Consider the following 22,282-nt stretch of genomic DNA (forward strand, 5'->3'; position numbering starts at 1 on the left):
CGAGAATTGTCGTACAATTATCTTTGCGGCTCTTGCATTCAAGTTGCTGACAAGAATAATATACAGAAGACTGGAAAAGAAAATTGAGGATGTGTTGGATGACCATCAGCTTGGCTTCAGGAAACTTAAGGGCACGAGAGAGGTAGTTCTGACGTTGCGATTGATAATGAAAGCAAGAGTAAAGAAAAATCAAGACACGTTCATAGTATTTGTCGACTTGGAAAAAGCGTGCGATAATGTAAAATGGTGCAAGATGTTTGAAATCCTGAGAAAAATAGGGGTAAGCGATAGGGGGAGACGGGTAAAATATAATATGTACAACAGGGAATAGTAAGAGTGGACGACCAAGAACGAAGCGCTCGGATTAAAAAGGGTGTAAGACAGGTATGCAGTCTTTCGCCTCTTCTGTTCAATCTGTACATAGAAGAAGCAATGATGGAAATAAAAGATATGTTCAGAAGTGGTATTAAAATTCAATGTGAAAGGATATGAGCGATACGATTCGCTGATGACATTGATATCCTGAGTGAAAGTAAAGAAGAGTTACATGATCTGCTGGAATGAACAGTAATGAGAACAGAATATGAACTGAGAGTATATCGAAGAGAGACGGAATTAATGAGAAGTAGGAGAAACGGAATCAGCAAGAGACTTAACGTTAGAATTGAAGGCCACGAAGTAGATGAGGTTAAATTATTCTACTACCTAGGCAACAAAATAACCAATGACGGGCGGAGCTAGGACGACATCAGACTAGCACTGGCAGAAAGGGCATTCCTGATCAAGAGAAGTCTGCTTGTATCAAACATAGGTCATAATTTGAGGTGGATATTTCCGGAAAGGTACGTTTGGAGCAGCATGGACTATCAGTTCGGAGACCATGGCTGCGATGGTGTACAGCATTGTATGGTACAGAAACAGGGACTGTGGGAAAACCGGTACAGAATTGAAGAATGTGGCGCTATAGAAGAATGCTGCGAATTAAGTGGATTTATAATAAGAAATGGGGAGGTACTACGCAGAATCGGAGAAGAAAGCAATATGTGGAAAGCACTGACAGGGAGAATGGACAGGACGACAGGACATCTATTAAGACGTCAGGAGCTGTAGAGGGCATAACTGTAGAGCAACACGGAGATTAGATTACATCTAGCGAATAATAGAGGACGTCGACTGCACGTGCTATTCTAAGATGAAGAGGTTGGCACAGGAGGGGAATTCGTAGCAGCAGCCGGCATCAAACCAGTCTGAAGACTGATGAAGTATAAAAAAGCAGGGAGTGCAGGATTGTTTAGGAGTTGCGGATGGATTAAAGGAAATTTGCATGGCATGATTGGCTGGGAGACCGTCATTCGGAACCCGAAGCACGTGTCGTTTCTGAGATATGACCACATAATAGAGGTGAAGGCAGACTGAAGAATTCCGGTATCCGACCGGGATTTGATCCCACAGCCTTACGGTCTGCGGCTTCCACTTTACCACTAGGCCACCAAGTCCGACTGCATTTGGGTAGCAGAGTACTTTGGATGAGAACTTGCTGGAGCACTGAGCGAGATATGCGCACGTGGCTACACCAGCCGGGACAGTTTATCTGACAGAAAATAAAGAACTTTATGGAAGTACCTGTATTGCAGTGATGGAATTGCTTGGTGTAGAAGCAAAGTACGATTTACGAATGAAACTGTTTTATTACGAGTTCCGAGTTTCAGCATCAGAAACGTTGGGAAACAGTTACAAGGATGTTAGTGACAGTTTTATCAGTGAAATTAAAGTGATTTGAGTACTGTTAAGAAGTCAAAGAAAAACATTGCAACAATCAAGTGCCCTAGCCAACCGCAAACTAAATGAAACACACAATTTTATTTTTTTCTGGGTCATTAAACTTTGATTACCCCTCGTAAATTCAGTTTTAACGGCAGAGCGAGTGTATTACACTCCGAAGAACACGTGCTTACTATAACGTGGAGGTGTTGACCAATGTTTCATTTGTAGGCCGAATTGCATCAGCTGGACAGAGAAAATATCTTTTGTTTTGCACTAGAGGAGAGGAAAAAAAGTTGTTTAAGTATAATGTCGAACAGATGCCCTCTCCGAATATTCGAATGTTCTCGACTATGCCGTGCAAGACGGCGCTACATGACGTCTCAAAATGGAACCCAGTTAACATGGCTGCACAATAATGCATCAGACTGGGCAGGGTGGACTGAGGTCCGTCGTCAATTTGAGTGAGGATTTAGGGGGTTTGGAGGTTTTCTTCACATGCGTATTGTCAAATTGTAAGATGGGTTGCACTTTATACAAACTACACAAAAGATATAACTTGAAAAAACACATTTGTCGAACTTAAATACTTCCAGCCAACATTAAAAAATAGACTACAGTACAATAATGCAGTACATCTATTCACCGTTGTTTACTAGATGGCAACACTTTGATGATGGACGATATTTGGTGCGTGAGGCGCTCAACTGCGTGGTTATCAGCACCCTTACAAATTCCCAATCTTTTTAATGTCCAGTTTCGCCAGTTTTCCGAATGAAGATAAATGAGGACAGCTCAGACACTGGAGAAAATCCACGACTCGGCTGGGAATCGAACCCCGGACCCTGTGATCCAGAAGCAGCAACGCTGGCCACTGGACTACGATCTGCAGCCACAACACTGAATAACCATTGTTTTAAGTTTTTGTCCCATTGACTGAATAGAATCAACAGAATTTTTATTTTTATTTTTATTTTTATTGATATGCAAGAGGATTCTGTCAATCGCTCGAACTTTTAGTTGGAAGTGTACTCAGAGCCGTGTGTAGTAAATCAAAGAACCATTTTGTTCAGTCAAAGCGAAACTAACGTGAGATGCTTCCCCGCCCGCTGCCGTACCTCAGATCTTGCGTACGCTCTTGGCAGCGACAACCTATATATCCTACTTATTATCAAGTCAGCAAGTCACCGCCGCTACGCCAGTAGCCGGTAGATTTTCCGCATTTGTCTGTTTTCGGTGACTAAACACTGCAGGTAGAACAGCATGCTTTACTGTCTGATTATACGAGCGGTATTTCCCGGAAACTAGTGACCGTCATTTGCAAGCGCACTCACCTACGTAATGAGTGGCCAACTACAGATACTAAATTGCAGAGTGCGTTGGATTAACTGTGACAAATTGATTTCTGTGGTTGCAGATGTCACAGAACGGTGGCATGGGCACGACGGATTGCATACAGGTAGGTGAAATACAGGGTCACCGCCGCAATTCACTCATTACCCGCATATTTGTAGAGAGGTTGTCAGATATGTCGGTACACGTAGGGTCCCCTAATTCGACGCAGAACGCTGTTAATATCCCTGCCTTACGACTACATTAATTAGCAAACACGGGCGCAGTCTATGAATTCAAGGTGATTAGAGTGCTGTCGGTCATCTCACGTTCCGCGCTGGTTCCGTGCTCCCCGTTACTGTAGGTTTTGGAATCTAGATGGTTCCACGAAACGGCTTGTGCTTCCATTAACAATGCTGTAAACAGAGCTTGCCCATTCGAGAAGACACATCTGCAGCGTAAATTACATGCCGTTCCAAACAGATTCACACGATATCACAAGACTGTATTATTTATATGGCTACTCTGCAGTTCACACTTATGAGTTTGGCTCTGGGTTCACCGAACCACTTTCAGACTCTCCTACCGTTCCACACACTAACATCATACGGATAATCGAAGCCTTTTCCCACATAGGATTTGATTTTTCTTATGTTATTACGAAGGTCATTTCTCCCTATATAGGCGGAAATCAACAAAATATTTTCGCACTGAGGAGAAAGTTGGCGACTGAAATTTCGTTAAAAGATGAGTTATTTAGAGTCAATTGCCACCTTTCACACCATAAAGATATGTCTAATTAGCTTTGCAACTGGTTTTGATCTTCTGATTACTTTGCTAGGCAGCGAATGACAGCGTAATCTGCAAACAATGTAAGAGGGCTGCTCAGACTGTCTCGTAAATAGTTTACATAGATTAGAAACAGCAATACTTCCTTGGAAATGGCAGATACCACAGCTGTTTCATTCGACGATCTTCTGTTAATTGTGACCTCCTTGACTGGAAATCACAAACCCAGTCGCACAAATGCGACAGTACATCATAGGCACCAATTTTTTTAAGCGTCGCGTATGAGGAACAGTGTCAATAGCCTTCTGGAAATCTAAAAATACGGAATAAATTTGAAATTCCCTGTAGAAAGCGCTAGTTACTTTGTGTTAGTAAAAGCCACACGACTTTCACAAGAACGATATTTTCACAAGAACGATATGTGTCAATAGATCATTTTATTGGCGGTATTGGGCAAACAATGCATGTACAGAATCCTACTGCAACCTGATATCAGTGATAATGGTCTATAGCTCAGCGGATTACTTCTATTTCCGTTCTTGTGCATTAGTTTTAACTGTGCAAGTTTGAGTTTTTTTAGGTAGGGATCTATAGTCGAGAGAGCGGTTGTGCGTAATAGCTAAGTAGTTGGCTATTACATCAGTGCACTCCGAAAGGAACCTAATTGGTATACAGTGTGGAGTGGAAGACTTTGTTGACTTAAGCTGCATCACTACGCCGAAGTATTTACTTCTGATTTACTCATTTGAGCGTTCTCTGCAGTGCAGCCAGTTAACTCGCTCGCTTGTTAATTATACAATGTGCGTAGAGTCGAGATGGCGATAACAAACCGACGAAATGTGTTTGTATTCTCCGTTTTAGCAGGTGTATTTCAGTTACAACAGTGGTGCGTAATCTTCGTCAGACTAAAGTACTGTCCCTAACGCAGCGCAAGGGGCGTATGGCCCACGCATTGCATCATTGGTTTCCTAGAACGCCCAATCGCAGTGTAATATGTTTTTGTGGTGCTCGTGAAAGAATCTACGTGCCTCCACTTTCATCAATTTTGGGTGCAGTGCGCCTTGACACAGCAACATCAGTTGATGCGTTAAAGCCAAACGTGCTCTTAGAATTAGGGGCGAATACGAATACTGTCTGGATATTTGTCGTGTATCTGCGGAGATCACATTGAATATTTACGAAAGGATGTATGTACATGCATGTAGCAAATAAATGCTTGAATTTATAAATTTTTGTTGTTCAATGCGCAAAGTTATTATTTCTCTCAAGTTTTTATATTCAGGTAAAGTCATGTGAAATCGGGCGATTTTTAAACACCCTCTACATTAATCCGATTTAAAATGCGGTATAAAGACAATGTTTGTTAAATCTCGTGGTGGGAGTGTTGTTCAGATGGACAATGGATTGGAAAAAGGAAAAGTTATATTTTATTTTCAGTCACTTTTTCTCGATTTCCGTATCTTCGACTGCCGATCTAGGTAGATTCCACAGACACTTGCGCGGGTCATTCTAACATTGCCTTAGTAATTTTTGTTTTACTCGCTGAGAATCAGAAAATATAAAAGGCACAGACGTCATTTTGTGAGCTCAGCTTCTGCATTGGAGTTCTGTGAAAATTCGCTTCTGCGACAGATTTTGTTTAAGCTTTACTTCAGCGTTAGAGCTTTCTGAATCGCTCAGAATATGCCAGAATATGAGGGTAATGTACGATTAATAGTCGGATGTGCTTTCGACATTACAAGTTGCAGGGTGGTATTTCTCGTACAGATACGGAAGACAAAATGGCGTGTGTGTGTGTGTGTGTGTGTGTGTGTGTGTGTGTGTGTGTGTGTGTGGTTTGAGGTTTTCGGCGTCTACTACAACGAATGAATGCAATTTTCCTGACGTGCACACAGACCTCCAGAGTTCTAATGAAAAATAGAGCTCGCTGACATTTTGCAAAATTTCTCTTCCTTCCGAAAATTCAGATGCAAACCATGAGTAACAACGATTTCGTTAATGTCGATGCCGAAAATTGGCGATGTACGATTGAATGTATTTTAACAGTATCTTCACGAATAGCAATTTCTCGTTTGTTTTCAATCAAATACGAACAAGTCTGAAGACGCTTGGGAAGGTTTTTAACGTGCCTGTGGAAATAAAAGTCGCATAAAATATGTCGTAATAATAAAAATCAGTGAACAGTGAAATAACGTTGGATATTCAATAATAGTTCATGCAGATACAAGTGTCTTTTTTTCATATTACCTTCCAAATGTATGTGCGGAACAACACGACTAGTATTAAAAGAAAGATGAGCGGAATTCGATCCAGTGAGTCACCGACTGTGGAAGTTTAATCCATAACCACATGACTGCCAACAACCTCTTGCTCAGGATTGCAACGCACCGGTACGCCACTGACGTCACTTGCACATCATGTTGTCCTAACGGACTATTAAAAGTGTATCAAGTGTGAAGTAAGTCTATGATCCGAACGTCGTGGCTTCCCCTTGTCAGGTGTTTTCCTTACTCCTTTTCCCTGCAAAGTACCTTTCCTACAACGAGGAAAGACGGAATATCGTAGCTTAACGTCCCGCTGACCACGGGGTCATTAGACGCGGAGCGGAAACAGATGAACCATCAAAAGAATCCTCACAGGCAAACAAGTTTAGAGGGCTGGATCGGACACATCACCGTCGTCCAAGTCTATTAGCCATTGTACAAACACGCTTGTTTACCAGAAAGGAAATCTGCCTTGTGTACTGAAATGAAGTGTCTGCTGTAATATGAAGACGCGTAGGCGTTTCCTTCTTAAATTCTCAGTGAGAAAAATGGAACTGCCAAATTCTTGTGCGGCATAAAATATCAGTCTCTCTGTAGTCCTCTCAAAACATTTTTCAGTTTACCTACACATAACTTCAGTACAGCCAATGCAATGGACATCAAGTCTGCGACTCTGGATCCTACGCAGTAACGGCTGGTTATTTTTTCTTGTACTGGCATGTGCGGTCGAAATATTTAACGAAATTTCTCTGAACTGAGGCTTAATGAGGAACTTGAATTTGGTGAAGCTTGTTACTGTATTTTATCGAACTGCTCCTGCCAGAAAAGTTATTAACATAGCAGTACACTAGCTAAGAACGCTATTTTTATGAACGGAACGGATGATTCACCGTAAGTGGTTCTACTGAATCTTCAAATAAAGCGAAGAACACTAATGTGTGGCATCTAGTGATAAAATCATTAGAGACTAAAACAAGTTCGCATGTTATAAGAAACGAAATTGGTAGCAATTTCAAAGAAACCTCCCCGCTAAGCGGATAATCTACGGGAAAACACGGAAAATCTAAAACTTAATAGTCAGTGGTGGAGTTTAAACCCACTCTTATGTTATTGAAATTAGTATAATGAAAGCGGAAAAACTACAGCGTTGTGCCTAGAGACTGGACAAACTCAATGGTGACGCATCTGTCGGATGGGAACCTTACCAGAGCAGAAAGAGATCTCCTGAAAATGGGGATATTGTGTTACTTCCTGAATTCACCGCATCATGCTTGTTATTCGCAGTATCTAGCTACATGTTTTAGAATGTACAGTTGGACATCTGGAGGAAAACATATATGTCCCTCTCATGTTTCTGAAACTCCTGTAGAAGTTATAGCGAAGAACCATTCTGGATTAAAACTTCGCACCAGACTGTGCGCAGTCAAATGTTAATCACTCTGTAAAACTTCTTAAGGCAGGCATAAAGGAAAAGCCTGACATGAGTCTAATCGCTCAATCCGCTAGATAAGGGAAATACGATTTATACTCAACTTTAATGATTCAATTATTATAGTCGATGTGTTATTCATTTACATAGGTATGGTTTTGTAACAAGAAGACGATTGAAAGACAGACTTAGCGTTCTTAGTCATTGTGAAACTTCTGACGAATTCTGGCTAATTCGTGAATCCGAAATGGCATTCCCAGTTCCTACAAATAACAAGAGATTCATACAAAAATATTTTCTGAATGATTATTACGGGTTCCCTGTATTACAACTTAAGAACATCTCAGCATCTCTTTTCCCTGTATCCTATTGTATTTTCCTTTCCTTGGTCATTTCTGTAACTGATTTCAACAGATAAGCTTCCCGTCAAACATTTATATGTAATGTATAGCAGTAATGTTAAATAATTGTGCTGCTTGCTCAGTGATTCTTTCCGCATGTGAAACTTATTTGTCTTTATCACACATTCATAAAATGATGACCGTTTTCGGTTGCTAAAGCAATCATCTTCAGATCTAAAGCATAAAAGAATATTGTTCACAGAAACTTCTACCTACTACAATATTTACTATGTAGAAAGGAAAGCAAACAACAGAACATACCATTAAAATATCTTTAGTTTGTAACTCGTCACAGGTAGCACAAACCCGTACCGAGTCAAACTACTGTGTGTTCTATGATGCTACTATATAAGATAGAGAAAAACATTTCTATTAAAGGTCACAAAGGTACGCACAGTTGCATGACTAAATTTGTCGTATAAAAAGAAACAAAATTAAACAAGATTAGGAAAGGAATGTTTGCAATGTAAGTGAGGGTAGCACAGATTTCCACGAGTGATAATACTGTAAGGTGCGGAGAGTATGTGGGAAGATACACAACATTTTCTAGAGATGTGACAAGATTTCAAACGAAAAGTGCCATCTTAATCAAGAGGAGTATTTTAACTTCTTTGAGGAGCTTCGTGCTGAAATGTGATACTTTAACGAGCAGAAACAATAATGCCTGTGACGCTTACTGCTTCGCCTGAAGCCAAGGAGACAGCGAGACCACCTCATCCGCACGGCCCACCTGCTCTTGTCGACAACACATCAGTGTCTGCAGACAGCTTACATCCCGCCCGAAGACAGCGACACCTGCTGGCTGCGATGAACGCGACGGCGCTGCAACGGTTCCTCTCCGTTCTTTTGCAATTTTCCCTCTATTTGTTTAATTATTTCGTATTTTACTGATGTGCAACGAACTCATCCGTTTCCTCTTTGTCCTTTTGTGCCTTGCATTTTATTTATTAACTTACTTAGTAGTTACTGATGTGCACCTTTCCACTCTCCATATTTTATTATCACGTGCGGAATTCTGTTACTACCATCAGTTGATATGCCAACATTGTTTCTTTAATTTTGGTTATTTTTGTTTTTATACGCTGATATAATCACGTAACTGTGCACACCTTTGAGCCCTGCAGCAGATGTGCTATTTTAAACAGTAACATCATCGGACACACAACAGTTAGCTGTACGTATTTGTACTATGTGACCAGTTACTCACTGTAACGGTATTTTAATGATGTGTTCTCTCTCATTTTTATACAACATATATTGTAAGTCGAAGAACTTTGTGCGAACAAATCTTTTAAATATGACTGCTTGAGTAATTGAAACTGGCCATAATTTTATAAATGTGCCATCAAGACAAATTTTATATAGAAAATCAAGAGGGTGTACTCCACATGTTTGACCATTCAGGTCATATAAAATTCTTCCCACATTTCTACCAGAACAAATGTTTTTAGTCACGAATCGAATTATTTTTACCAGTCGACTAAATGAATGATAATGCCAAGCACTGAACAGTTAACGGCCTTTAGCGTACAAATCCTGCTTGGAAGTCGTTAGCCGGCCGGAGTGGCCGTGCGGTTCTAGGCACTACAGTCTGGAACCGAGCGACCGCTACGGTCGCAGGTTCGAATCCTGCCTCGGGCATGGATGTGTGTGATGTCCTTAGGTTAGTTAGGTTTAAGTAGTTCTAAGTTCTAGGCGACTGATTACCTAAGAAGTTAGGTCGCATAGTGCTCAGAGCCATTTGAACCATTTGGAAGTCGTTAGTTAAGCATTATTTTCAATTATATTGCAACAACAATTAAAAATAACGGAGAGTAATGAGATCTCGGGAACACACTTGTCCAGATTACATATTTAAGTGATTAACACTGCAAGATCATTGGTTAATGTAAGCGCGAGATAAGCAAATACAAAATGCTGCTACATTAATAACCGGTGTAACTGCTAGAATATTAAATACAAGTGTGCAGAGGTGCATAAATTGTTTTGTACAAGCGCCAGATGTCAGTTTGTGGGATGGAGTTCCATGCGTGTTGCCCTTGGTCGGTCAATACATGGACGGTTAACGCTAGTTGCCGACGACGCTGGAGCTGTCATCCAATGATGTCCATTATGTTCTCGATTGGAGACTGATCTAGTGATTGGGCAGGCCAAGGCAACATGTTGACACACTGTAGAGCGTGTTGGGCTACAGCAGAGATATATGGACGTGCGTTATCCTGTTGAAAAACGTCTCCTGGAACGATGTTCATGAATGCCAGTACAACAGGTCCAATCATCAGATTGAGGTTCAAATTGGCTGCGTCTGATAACCACCAGGGCGTTCCTGCCGTCATACGAAATCGCATCCTAGACTACGACTGCAGGTGTAGGTCCTGGGTGTCTAGCCCGCAGACAGGTTGGTTGCAAACCCTCAACTGGCCACTTCCTAACCGCCTCACGGACGTCAGTGGCATCGCATCAGAACCAGCTGTAATCAGAAAACACAACTTCCACTCTGCCCTCCAATGATCTATTGCTTGACACCACTTAAGCCGCAAATGGTGGTGGTTTGGGGTCAATAGAACGCACGCTACTAGGCATCTGGCTCGAGCTGTTCTTGAAGTAACAGATTTATAACAGAGTGAGATTCTCACTCTGCAGCAGAGTGTGCGCTGATATGAAACTTCTGGTAGATTAAAACTGTGTGCCGGACTGAGACTCGAACTCGGGACCTTTGCCTTTCGCGGGCAAGTGCTCTACGAACTGAGCTACCCAGGCAGGACTCACGACTTGTCCTCACAGCTTTAATTCTGCCAGTACCTCGTCTCCTAAGTTCCAAACTTCACAGAAGCTCTTCTGCAAACCTTGCAAGTTTCAGATTTATAACAGTTCGATGTGTCACTGTAGTGCCAGTTGCTGCTGATGCAGTACGACGCACCAGAGCCGTATGTCGAGCACGATGCAGTACTGCCACGTGGCCGCCTGGAGCCCAGTCTTCTTGCCACCTTACGTTCCTGGGAGCTCCGCTGCCAGCGGTCATGTTCAGTGGCTACATTCCTGTCAAGCCTTTTTGCAGGGACACAGAAGCAACTTTCAGCTTCTCGTAGCCCTATTACGCTACTTCGCTCAAACTCGTGAAGTGTTTATAAAGACGCCTTTGTCGCCTTAAAGACATTCTTGAATAACGTCAACTCACCAAGTCCAATCTCAAACGTGACTAACGCTCAACCATTAAGACGAGTATTTAAAGCAAACGTGGTTATATACTCATACCGGCGCTGCTAACACCACTCTTATACGACTGGTGTAGAAACATGCCTATGCCTTCCGTTAATATCACACAGCTCCTCCTTGGCGTTTCGTTTTTTTTTCCATCAGTGTATTAGGTCGGTGCATTTCGTCACGTTTTCCCAGAAGCTTAATAAGCACAGCAGATACACAAAAGAGAGACATATTAGTCACCAATAATATATTCACCATTTACAATGCTGAGGTAACGTTTCCATTCCGCAGTTGTAGAAATTGGGTAGTTTTGAGGCGAAGAACTCGTCGAGACATGTGCGGAGCACATTTTCATTTAGAAAGGAAGATTCTTGGAGACTGTCACACAGAAACCGGAAAAGGTTTTTAAGGGTAGAGCCAGTCCACGTCCACACCAACGAGGTAATCGTCTCAAAATATCGACTGCCACCACCGTATTTGTTAGTAACTACTAGAGGACTTCACGGGATGTGGGACCGTGATGTTATCCGTAACTATGGGTAGGACTACCCACTAATACGGTTGCATCGAGGAGATAGATAGTGGACTGAAAGCGAACGAAGGGTAACGTTTCAAAGCTCAGAGAGGAATGAAGTTGCTGCTGCTTGTAACCGCTCAATGTCATTCAATATGATCACGACACCCCTCGATCGACGTTAACACTCGTGATGTCACTCGCCTTCATACATAGCAGTGGACGTTTGAAAATTCGTGACGCTAGCTCAATGGTCGTAAGTTGATTTAAATGTATTTCCCGGCTGACTCTTAATTCTATTACTGCCACGGGGGTGAGGAGAAAGAACACATCCTGGTGGTACCAGCATTATGCTTATTTAGATGTTCGATTAATGTGAATGGTTTGCAATGTTCCAGCGATTCTGTTCGAACTCTATGCTGATGTACCGACAAGGACCATTTTCGCAGATAAACATGCAAGTACGTAATGGATGTTCAGTTTCTCAATATAGTTCGCCGCACTCACACGTTATACATCCGCTGTAAGAACAATTTCATGCATTTACATTTTTTGGTGTCCCACAATATTGGTTGGCTAAATATTATGACGATACGTTGCATACAACTTCCTCAGATATTGTTTATCATGTAGTCAAGACTACGTAATGAAGCCAAAATCGTGGATAAAATTGAAATGTAGTTTGTTTATTAACACTTCTCTTTTCACTAATTAAATATGAAATATGAATCGGGATTGGAGGTGATGATCCTATCCTTCTTTTTTAGTATTTTAGGTCCCCGTTAATTAATATCTGGTAGTTAATAAGCGAACTATTTTTTATGCTGGCGCGTTGTTTGTATCAGTTACCCCCGCAAGCGTCCAAGGATAAGATTCTATTAATGTTCCGCGCACACGCGTTTCACCATTTTATAAAATGCAGAATTACGTAAACTATAGCTTTCCGTTGCGCACAACTTTCGTAGGTTCCACAACCATAATAGTTTCCCAAGAGTATTTTTCCCAGCTAACACAAAGTTCGAATTATGTTGTCGGATTCATTTTCACTCCACGCGACAACAAACGTCTCTGATCACTTCGTCACACGTAATGTATTTTAAACGTGCTTGAAGAGTCCTTGAATAATCTCCTTAACGAATTTCGCAGTCGCGTACCACTTTTTCATCGACTAGCCCCATCGCGATAACTGAAGCTCAATAATGTGTTACATGTTCTTTTATATGTATTAAAAAACAAACGCACCGCTATGTCTTTCTGTCCCGCTTGGTCTTTGCTACTTTGCTTTTTATTACTTTTCATTATATTGCTTCTTAGTAATACTGTGCAGTTATTTAAGTTTCGTATTACTTTCCCCTTTTTAATTCTTCCAAAATAAAGTCTATTTATCCCCCATTTTAATTAATATGATGCTAATTGACACGCCTGCCCGCAAAGTACCGTTATATGCTGCTGCTGATCGTAGGGCTTGGGCGAGGTATGCACGCAAATGCGTCAAGGTCTCCTCCTCCACAGGCAGGGCGGCTGCGCAGACGGCCCTCCCTGCCGCCATAACGGCTTTAAGGGCCGCTGTCGCTTGCTCCACTACGGCGCGAAGTTCGCCGCCGTTGCTCTTTTCGGGCAATAGCTGCGTTCCGAACATCCGCCTTTGAGCGGTCGTCCCCGCTATTGGCGGCAAGAGCTTGTCACCGTGGTGTCCCTCTGCTGTACTGGACCAGTCTTGGCCCGTCGTCGTCGTTTTCGTCTTCTCTTCCGCTGCGTCGGTGCCGCGTTCGGCCCGGCTGTGGTTTGAAGAAGCCGGACAGCCACGCCAGCCGGCAACGTGTGGCCCGCCGCACCGAACACAGTTCGGCAGAACTTCTCTGCCGCGGTCACAGCTGCAGCTGCAACTGTCATGCTCACCCGAGCACATAATGCAACTACTGCGTTGGCCCCTCGCCCTGGCACTTTAAGTACTGACGCCGAAGGTTCTGCTGTCAACAGGGAAAGCCCAGCAACTTCCTCAGTGAGATGACTTCGCTAGCACAGTCGCTCGTTTGCACTGCGACAGCAAATAGCGGCATTCTCCTCTTGTTGGTTCGGTTATGCAGCCGTAAATCCGCATTATCGAACCCTGCTCGCAACAGCCGTTCTCGGACTGTAGTCTCGTCACTACACCAAGGCAACTCACAGTCCTTACAGCAGTGGTCTTCTCTTGCTCCAGTGGCGCTTCGGCAATATGGCGGCCACAGCGCTCTTGATCGCCGTGAGGTCGGCCGTGTTCGCCACCTGCACGCAGATTATCGAATCTGAATCTACGGGATCGTAGACTACCTCATGCTTTGTGCAGCTCGTCATCAAGTCGAACAGCGCTGTTCGCCCGCCTCTACAGTTGACGTACAAAGGCGAAACAGGCTACAACTCTTCTCGAATCTCCTTGGCGTGGTCGGCAGACTCAGTGAGGTGCACGACCTTCGTGGCGGCAGGTTTCTTCCGCACAGCTTTTCTCCCCATGCAGTGGCGCGGAGAGCTCAGCAGTTGTTAAACAACGTCCGACAATTTACGTTTCGCCGCGATCACAGCACAGAATTTCTTCACAAGCTCTCTTCGACCCAGCAGCGATCCGCAAGCCTCGCTGGCTCGGGCCGTGCTCCGACACGAGCGTAAAAGGTGAAAAACCGAGAGCGCAAGAGCAGGTGAATAAGGTGGGTGAGGCACGACTTCCCACTCCAACTCCACAACAGTGATTTTTACCAGTCTAACAGAACGCTGGCTGTCGTTATGGTGGAGTAGCATCGCTACACCCAGTCAAATGGCTCTGAGCACTATGGGACTTAACATCTAAGGTCATCAGTCCCCTAGAACTTAGAACTACTTAAACCTAACCAACCCATGGACATCACACACATCCATGCCCGAGGCAGGATTCGAACCTGCGACCGTAGCGATCGCGAGGTTCCAGACTGAAGCGCCTAGAACCGCTCGGCCACACTGGCTGGCTACATGCAGTCGCTCCGGTCGTTGTTCTTGTCTCAGTTGTTGACAATAAGTGTCAGCAGTGATGATTATAACTCGGGGAAGCAATTCGTAGTACACACACCGTCGCTGTTCCACCAGATGCGTAGCATTATCTTCTGCGGATGAACGCAGGTGTTTGTAAGGGATGTTCATGCTTTGTTTGAACTGAACCATTACTTTCTTTTCCTTATGTTAGCACAAACCCACCCACCATTTCTCGTCACCCGTAACGGCACAGGATGGGAATGATCGGTGTTGTTCACGAACCAATCGATGGTGAGCAAGCAGAGATGCTCATATGGCGACCTGCTGAATAGTGATTTGGCTTAGAGCATGAGGGATCCACACAAATACGATATCTGAACCTTCCCCACCGCATTCAAATGTTGCAAGATGGTGGAATGATCACACTTAATCACATTTGCCAGTTCCTGGAGTGGACTGACATGGATCACTGTGCATTAATGCCTTTAAACGATCCTCATCAAACCCCGAAGGTCTTCCTGAACGTCGAGGAGTCACAAATGTGAAAACGGTCCTCTTAAAACAAGAAAACCATTTTCTTACCATGGTCTATCCAATGACACTATCTTCATACACGGCACAAATGTTCATGGGTGTCTCCGCTGCTGTCACCCCTCTACTGAGTTCAGACACAAGAATATATCGTAAATGTCCCCATTTCTCCACTTGGATCTATATTTTCTAGCATCCACAGCTCCACTCACTATCTGCAAATGACAATATGTAAGCTCAAACAGCAACAGTGAACTACAAATAAATCACGACAATTGATAAAGAAACACGTAGCAGCCGGGATACCAACACGCAAAAGGAAAACGCTAAGAACTTACCCAAATATTTCCCCGCAAATGTAAAGTGTGATGAGTTGGTATTAGATATTCATGGATTCTGTGTGGGAAAACACTTTAGCAGTCATGAACAATATTTATACATTACTATACGAAATGAGTCCGCCGCTCGTGACTCGCGGTAGCGTTCTCGCTTCCCGAACATGGGGTCAGGGATCTTCACCTTCCCCGACATGACTGGGTGTTGTTGTGACGTCTTCATAATCATCATTAATCCCCATTACGGTCGGAGGAAGGCAACGGCAAACCACCTCCATTAGGACCTTGCCTAGTACGACGGTGCGGGTTTCCCGCATCGTTTCTCTACGATCTGCAAGAAGCATGGGACTTCATTTCATTTCATACGAAATGAGTGAAGTTTTTCACTTTCAATAACCATAATAGAGTGTTTTCTTACAGACACGCAAGTCGGTTCAGATTTGAACCTTTTTATTCGCTAACGACTTCGGTACTTAATTTCCAACATCCTCGGGCCGGTTATTTATCTTTTATTGTAAACAGATAATAACTTATTATAGAGCAACAGCATAGAATCACGAATAAGAAGTAGCGAGGAGAAAAAGTTTATACAATAGGGAACTGTGAAACATATTTTATCGGACATATGACGTCAGACAACAAAGTATTATGAAGAATAGACTAGGTAAGAGTTCTATGGAAGTTGGAGGGACCGTTTATGAGACAGCCCCTGAAAGGGATCTAGCAGCAGAAACTTGATATTGAATCCAACAGCGGAGGAAGAATGACTGATACACTCGTATGTACTATGGTCGCACCACGAGATGTTGGCCGTCAGAGGGTCGAGGGGTACGGAAAGAGGGAAGTGGCCTGTGCGCATGCTTAACACGTGTAGCGAAGTCCTGACGGCAAACATCAGCCGTCTCAGTGTAAGGTGTAAAGTGGGCCAATGTTGGCAGTTGAAGCTATATCGTCGGCTGTTACAGAAGGCGGCATCAAATAACAATGATGACTTGTTTGTTGGTACGTGCGTGTCTGTGTTTTAGTGGTGAGTCTTGTCTATGTTGTGCATGCATGTTACTGGTAAAAGTACAGAAATGTAGCAATAGCAACAAGTAATTTTATTAAGCAGTAGGCTTACTTTTCAATACTTACCCAGTGTTTAATCACGCCGTATGAGCCTGTAAAGTGAGTGCATATATGGGTATCAGTCTCTTGATTTTATGTCACAAAATTACATATTCATTTGCAATTTTGTGACTAAAGTATTTGATTTTCAAGTAGGGGCCGCGTAAAAAATCAGTTACGCATGTGATCCTCTCACAACCAGGAAACCAACTACTTTTTTTATTTACCTTGTAAAAATTCAGTACAGAATAGTTATTTTAATTTGCGCATTTAACTATATAATTTCCAATTAATGTAACAAGTACACAAAATCACGAAAACAACTAATATTTTCTTTGTATTGCAATATCTTTGTCTTGGTGTCGAGAGCCTTTCGGTGGGAGAGATCATTGTCTGTTTTGACATTGTCTGTTGCTGATTGGCCAGGATGGTGAAGTGTTCTAACATATGAACAATCTGTATATTATATGAAGGGATGTGATATGAACGCACTGCAGAGTGAATAAACATAATCAGTTCTAATTGGACCTGAGCACTATGGGACTTAACTTCTGAGGTCATCAGTCCCCTAGACCTTAGTACTACTTAAACCTAACTAACCTAAGGACACCACACACATCCATGCCCCAGGCAAGATTCGAACCTGCGACAGTAGCATTCGCGCGGTTCCGGACTGAAGCGCCTAGAACCGCTCGGCCACACAGGCCGGCAAGTTTTAATTCATTTGTTTGATTTGAAAAAACCCGAACCACATGAAGTCCTGCAAAATATAAAAGAATGAACCTACGAATTTTCCACGGATAATGGCTTAGTCATTAAAATACTCAGCATGAGGAACCAGACATAAGCATAAAATAGATGTGCGTTTCCTGTTTTCGAAAAGTTTTAAATTATATTGCAAAAACACTCGTAAATTCTTTTTAAGTAAACTAGAATCACAGTTAACCACCGTATAAAAAAATGGTTCAAATGGCTCTGAGCACTATGGGACTTAACTGCTGTGGTCATCAGTCCCCTAGAACTTAGAACTACTTAAACCTAACTAACCTAAGGACATGACACACATCCATGCCCGAGACAGGATTCGAACCTGCGACCGTAGCGGTCACGCGGTTCCAGACTGTAGCGCCTAGAACCGCACGGCCACTCCGGCCGGCCCACCGTATAACATCTATATTTGCGAATGATGAGAATAGATGTAATGGTTCTGTAAACGATCAAACCATCAGTCAGACTTCACTTGTTTGTCAATATATTTGACAGTGTTTGGATTTGTTTGTCAAACATAGACTGTTTGACCCTTTTGAGAGAAATTTTGATTGACAGCCGAATTGTCAAGAGGTCGGACGTAGTCTGCGTTGATGTTTCGCCTTTAATGTTTAGCGAGAATGAGTTCTTTTATTACAGTTTGTCTCACTTTTTCGTGAATTTTCACAGTTGTGGACAGTACGATCAGAAACGTGTTGAGGGTTCCGAGAAACGTAATTATGTGTACACATAGTTTGTCCGTCCTGGGAACGGAGGAATTTGACTATTTTTGCCTGTTATCCACATTGATACTGGCAAGATATCGATCCCAGTCTTTCGAGAATTTTTTGATTTCAAGTCTGAAGTCGGACAACAAATGAAAAAAGAAATATTTTCTTGTGCGATATAATGACAGATTAGCAAGACGTGTGAGACAGGCGAAATACCCTCAGATTTCAAGAGGAATATAATAATTACAATCCCAAAGAAAGCAGGTGTTGACAGATGGGAAAAGCCACTGCTGCCACTGCCACTGCTGCAAAATACTAACTCGAATTCTTTACAAACGAATGGAAAAACTGGCAGAAGCCGACCTCGGGGAAGATCAGTTTGGATTCCGTAGAAATGTTGGAACACATGAGGCAATACTGGCCCTACGACTTATCTTAGAAGGTAGATTAAGGAAAGGCAAACCCACGTTTCTAGCATTTGTAGACTTAGAGAAAGCTTTTGACAATGTTGACTGGGATACTCTCTTTCAAATTCTGAAGGTAGCAGGGATAAAATACAGGGAGCGAAAGGCTATTTACAATTTATATAGAAACCAGATGGCAGTTATAAGAGCCGAGGGGCATGAGAGAGAAGCAGTTGTTGGGAAGGGAGTGAGACAAGGTTGTACCCTATCCCCGATGTTAGTCAATCTGTATATTGAGCAAACAGTAATGGAAACAAAAGAAAAATTCGGCGTAGGAATTAAAATCCATGGACAGAAATAAAAACTTTGAGATTCGCCGATGACACTGTCATTCTGTCAGAGACAGCAAAGGACCTGGAAGAGCAGCAGAACGGAATGGACAGTGTCTTGAAAGGAGGATATAAGATGAACATCAACAAAAGCAAAACGAGGATAATGGAATGTAGTCGAATTAAATCGGGTGATGCTGAGGGTATTAGATTAGGAAATGAGACGCTTAAAGTAGTTTTGCCATTTGGGGAGCCAAATAATTGATGATGGTCGAAGTAGAGAGGATATAAAATGTAGACTGGCAATGGAAAGGAAAGCGTTTCCGAAGAAGAGAAATGTGTTAACATCTAGTATAGATTTAAGTGTCAGGAAGTCGTTTCTGAAAGTATTTGTATGGAGTGTAGCCATGTATGGAAGTGAAACATGGACGATAAATAGTTTGGACAAGAAGAGAAAAGAAGATTTCGAAATGTGGTGCTACAGAAGAATGCTGAAGTTTAGATGGGTAGATCACAAAACTAATGAGGAGGTATAGAATAGAATTGGAGAGAAGAGAAATTTGTGGCACAACTTGACTAGAAGAAGGGATCGCTTGGTAGGGCACTTCTGAGGCATCAAGGGATCACCGATTTAGTATTGGAGGGCAGCTTGGAGGGTAAAAATCGTAGAGTGAGACCAAGAGATGAATACACTAAACAGATTCAGAACGATGTAGGTTGCAGTTGGTACGGGGAGATGAAAAAGCTTGCACAGGATAGAGTAGCATGGAAAGCTGCATCAAACCAGTCTCTGAACTGAATACCACAACAAAAATAATGACAGATTAACAATTCTGGATTTTTTCCTTAATTGTACTGTGAAACCTTGCTTCTTGGCAAATTTCACGATTATAGGTCAATGGGAAGACCCTCTAGGTTTTGATGAATGAGTTTTCGAGTATGAAGCGGCGATATAAATGGCCATATTTTTTATTGAATTGTCCCAGAAGCTTACAAGTTTTACTGGCCCAAGGTACCATACACCTTAGTATGTGACATAAATTTGAACTTGGTTAGTCTAACTGTTCCTCAGAAAAATGATTTTTGACAGATAGACAGACGTGCCGACAACAGAGCGATGTCTTTATACAGAACGAGGCAAGGAACCCTCAAAAACAATGGCAAGTACCTAAGTGGTAGCGTGCTGCGTGTTTCTGATCCATGTATTACGTAGGAAGACTTTAAGAAGAAAATCAATATTCCACGCACAACATAACAAGCGGGTGTAACAAAAAAAATTGAAGCTTTACGGTTCTTCCATGGACGATGTAAGTGTCCACATACTGTCATATTTTAATGAATTTTCATTAGAGAACCAAGCTGAGGAGAACAGATTTTCTCGTAACTATGTCTTCTTGTGTGAGTGCGAGGTTATTGGAAGTTTGGCTGTCCATTCGAAGACGGTTTATGTAATCATCAGTTTCTGAGTATAATATTTCCTTTAACAGATTTTCTTGAGTAGGCTATATTTATCTCTCAATTTCATATATTCCTCGAACATGGGTCCCGTTTTCATTTCCTTCTTTACACACAGTGCTAAAGTAAATACAAGAAATGTTTTCAATTATTCAAAATGACAGTCACAATCGCATTATTTATTTTGCCGCCAACCGGTTTCGACCCGCGATGTGGTCATTTTCAGGGCAATTTACTCCATTTGGTCGCTCGCTGGAGTCGTCACACTGCCTGTGCACGGTTGGTAACTACCAAATGTTTACAGGCAGGGTGACGACTCCAGCGAGCGACCAAATGGTGTAAATTGCCCTGAAGATGACCCCATCGTGGGTTGAGACCGGTTGGCGGCAAAATATAGAATGTGATTGTGACTGTCATTTTGAATAATTGATTATAAGTAAATTAATCGCTGTTTATCTCCATACAACTATGTTGTCTAAAAATTTAAGAAATGTTTTGTCTACATTGACAGCCGTTCACAGCAGTCTCAAAATACACCACGACACAATGCGCACAGCGTGACAGCTGCTTCAAAAAGTGCGGTTAAATTTTCAGTGACTTCGCACTTGTTTGACAAACCCGTGGAATGGAAACAGTAAATTTGTCAAACAAGTTTTCTCTTTTGAAAGTTCCTGGCAGATTAAAACTGTGTGCCGGACCGAGACTTGAACTCGGGACCTTTGCCTTTCGCGGGCAAGTGCTCTACCAACTGAGCTACCCAAGTACGACTCACGCCCCGTCCTCACAGCTTCACTTCCGCCAGTACCTCATCTCCGTCTTTCCAAACTTCACAGAAGCTCTCCTGCGAACCTGCAGTACTAGCACTCCTGGAAGAAAGGATATGCCGAGACATGGCTTAGCCACAGCGTGGGGGAAGTTTCCAGAATGAGATTTTCACTCTGCAGCGGAGTGTGCGCTGAACTGAAACTTCCTGGCAGATTAAAACTGTGTGCCAGACGGAGATTCGAACTCAAGACCTTTGCCTTTTTCGGGTAAGTGCTCTACCAACTGAGCTACCCAAGCACGACTCACGCCCCGTTCTCACAGCTTCCCTTCCGCCTGTACCTCATCTCCCACCTTACAAGCTTAGAGCATTTGCCCGCGAAAGGCAAAGGTCCCGAGTCAGAGTCTCGGTCCGGCACACAGTTTTAATCTTCCAGGAAGTTTATCAGCGCACACTCCGCTGCAGAGTGAAAATCTAAGTCAAGTTTTCTCGTTTGCAGGTGCGTTAACGTTAGAAGCCGCAGTAATGGACCATCGCCAGCTGTTCTCACCTGAGTCAGACTCCTGGCTGTCGGTGACATCATCTTCCCACGATACGTGCGCCTGCTTCTTGAAACGGCACCTCGGCTGGCGTGTGCGTGACGACATGGGTTTACGCCTGTGACTCGCGTGCGCAACCTCTTAACGACGAGACTCGTTGATCAGCAAACCCACTGGAGGTGGCGGCCACGTCACGCTCGCGAAGCGAGACACCGCTCGTAGGTGAGTGGCGACACCTGACGGATGCGAAATTGTCTTGGCAAAGCGCCGGCGCTGCCTGCACCTGTTGGCTGCCGCCACTGTGTGACTCCGGCGTCGGCGGCTGTCGGGCCGGCGCCGGCCGAGCCCGGACTTCCGCCGATACCCCGGCTGCATCCGTGTGTGTGTGTGTGTGTGTGTGTGTGTGTGTGTGTGTGTGTGTGTGTGTGTCGAGGAAAATCCAGTAGCACGCCGGTAGGTGAGCGAAAACAAATGGTCTTTCCAGTGGTAACTTGCAGTTCATGCGGTAACGGAACAACGCTGCCCCCCCCCCCCCCCCCCTCCCCCTTCTAACAGCCGTGTACCGCAATTCTCTAGAGGAAGGGAAGGTTCCAAATGATTGGAAAAGAGCGCAGGAAATTCCAGTTTTCAAGAAGGGTCGTCGAGTAGATGCGCAAAACTATAGGCCT

General features: G+C 43.2%; 1 protein-coding gene across 1 annotated transcript in view; it reads left to right on the plus strand.

Annotated features, from left to right (window-relative positions):
• Positions 1-21,738, plus strand: part of LOC124606077 (collagen alpha-1(IV) chain-like) — a 75,086-nt gene extending 53,348 nt beyond the window's left edge. The window contains exon 4 of the mRNA XM_047138041.1: positions 21,575-21,738. Coding sequence (XP_046993997.1) covers positions 21,575-21,738 — 164 coding nt within the window. The remainder of the gene's footprint in view (positions 1-21,574) is intronic.
• Positions 21,739-22,282: the final 544 nt, after the last annotated feature.

The sequence above is a fragment of the Schistocerca americana genome, chromosome 3, assembly GCF_021461395.2.
Source record: "Schistocerca americana isolate TAMUIC-IGC-003095 chromosome 3, iqSchAmer2.1, whole genome shotgun sequence".
NCBI classification, from domain to species: domain Eukaryota; kingdom Metazoa; phylum Arthropoda; class Insecta; order Orthoptera; family Acrididae; genus Schistocerca; species Schistocerca americana.